Below are 2,250 nucleotides of genomic sequence, written 5' to 3'. Positions count from 1 at the left end.
CTTAAAATTTAGCAGTGTTCTGCTTATCATTGTTTTATGTTTGTATGAGAAAGTTGGTCAGAGTAAACCATTTTATGAAAATATGGCAGGTTTTTTTTTTTCTTTTCTTTTTTTTTTTTACTTTGATAAATACTGAAGATGAGGCTGAAGCAAAATGGACTAGAAAATAGATCGTGACAGGAAAATTGTATTGTGGAAAGGTTTCCCACAACAGAGGAGGTGTGAAGCTTGGCCAAGGATAAGGATTCTTTGACTTTCAAACCACACTGACAGCACTTGTATAATACTCGTGCCTCAGGGACATCTTCAGTGCACACAGCTACTTACTGTGATAATCATGGCCTCTTCCTGGGGCCTTTCAGTTCCAAAACTTACGTAGCATGTATCTTTTTTTTTCCCCCTTGGACACTTTTTATTTTGGTATCAGAGAGTTGTGAGGAAAGAGGGTTTTTTTTTGTTTTTTGTTTTTGTTTTTTTTTTACTTTATTTCTATCTCTGGTTCTGCATTAAGACTAAAATAATAGTTGAAATTCTAGAAATTTAGAAATTAAAATTCTGTTTCTCAAAATCCATATTATAAAGAGATTCCTCTGTGTTTTCTAAATTATCCCATTACAAGTATATTCAAAACTCTGCATCTAACTGAAGAATACATGTTTTTCCTAAAATAACAGCCAGCTTTAAAAGTAGACTCTTAATAACAACCATATGATGAAACCTATTTCAGAATTCTTCTGTATTACAGTTTTAAAAAGTATGTCCAGTCCTCGTGTCCCATTCTAAAATTTCAAGTTTCAGACATTTTGTAGTATAGTTATTTACATATTCATCTTATAGCCCCTGCATCAGTGTACACCGCTAGAGATTAGGGAACGTAATTGTGCATTTCCTGGAGCACCTAGAATAAGGTCTTAAATGTAAGAAGCATTTTAGTATTTTTTGAATGTGAATGCATGAAGAGACATGGAATTCTGCATCATGCTGCACGTACTGTAACATGCACACTCTATCATAATGAAATCTGTTTGATGGTACAGGTAATATAATATGCGTACTATGTCATAATGAAATCTATTCAAATTCTAAAAATATGACTTAAATTTCTATTCCCTTTATTTAGGCTGTAAAAGTTCAGTTGTTATGAGAGGAAGTATGTCATAAATGCCAAGGAAGTAGATAAGAAGTATATGATAAGTAGGAAGAGGTTACAGTCTGTTTTTCAGTATCCACCAACTGTGAGCTTAGAATTTGAGATGAAAACTTTTTAACCTTCTTTTAGCCCCCTCTCATGTTCCATTAAATATATCTTTTCAAGCTATATATTATCCTTAGAATCCTGATTACCAGTTCTTTGTCTAGGTGGAAATTTGATATGTTAGGAACTTTCTAAAATCTATTTTTCTCTCTCTCTAGTAATAATTTGCAGCGTTCAGGTAGTGAGAGACGACCATGTTCAATTGAGTGACTGAGAGTGACAAAATTTAACTCTCACTTATAGTAGTATTTACAAACAAACAGTTGTAGAGTAATACAGGTCAGCATTATTGGGGATATACTATGAACAAAGGCCTTTGTTTTATATATATGTTTCATATATCATGTATTTTGATATTTTTATAAAACTTGAAGAATAATATATATACTTGCATATATAATTTATATGTTTTTATATATATAATAAAAAGGTAAAACAGAGGCTTTCACTCATGGTATATCCCTAACAATACTGATACATTCCTGATCTATTATATATAAATGCTGAAATATATATATTTCTCCACATGCCTTGTTATACTTACATTTTCCTTTTTTCTTGCCTTAAGTTTGTACTTGACTAGTCATGTCTCATTTTTTTCTTTTCTTCCTCCTCCCCACTTTTTTTTTTAATGGTTTGTCCCCAAACCTAATATTTCTTTGCAGAAAACACTTCTTCAGTGTCTGTTCTTTCAGTCCATCTCACTCTGCCTCTGTGACATATTAGTGACAGTTTCTGTTTACTATGTGTGTGGCTTTCACTCATGAGTCATTGCCCCTCAGAATTACTTTGTTTTTATTCCTCTTTCTTAGAAGTAATCGTGAATTTGAACAATCATTTGTCTTTAGCTTTTTGGCGAATGGAATAGAAGTAGCTTATACTGTTTGTTGTTCTAACTCATCCAAATAAGATACTGCTAAAAAGTAAACTCTCATATTTCCCCCATGAGAGATCATTCACACATATATAAATCATGCAAGCATATTTCAAAATAT

General features: G+C 32.0%; 1 protein-coding gene across 1 annotated transcript in view; it reads right to left on the bottom strand.

Annotated features, from left to right (window-relative positions):
- Nucleotides 1-845: 845 nt before the first annotated feature.
- Nucleotides 846-2,250, bottom strand: part of LOC116661678 (POTE ankyrin domain family member A-like) — a 23,148-nt gene continuing 21,743 nt past the window's right edge. The window contains exon 14 of the mRNA XM_032474182.1: nt 846-858. Within this exon, the coding sequence (XP_032330073.1) occupies nt 846-858 (13 nt within the window). The remainder of the gene's footprint in view (nt 859-2,250) is intronic.

The sequence above is a fragment of the Camelus ferus genome, chromosome 36 (assembly GCF_009834535.1).
Source record: "Camelus ferus isolate YT-003-E chromosome 36, BCGSAC_Cfer_1.0, whole genome shotgun sequence".
Taxonomy (NCBI): Eukaryota; Metazoa; Chordata; class Mammalia; order Artiodactyla; family Camelidae; genus Camelus; species Camelus ferus.
This window is presented reverse-complemented; position numbering and strand designations above follow the sequence as displayed.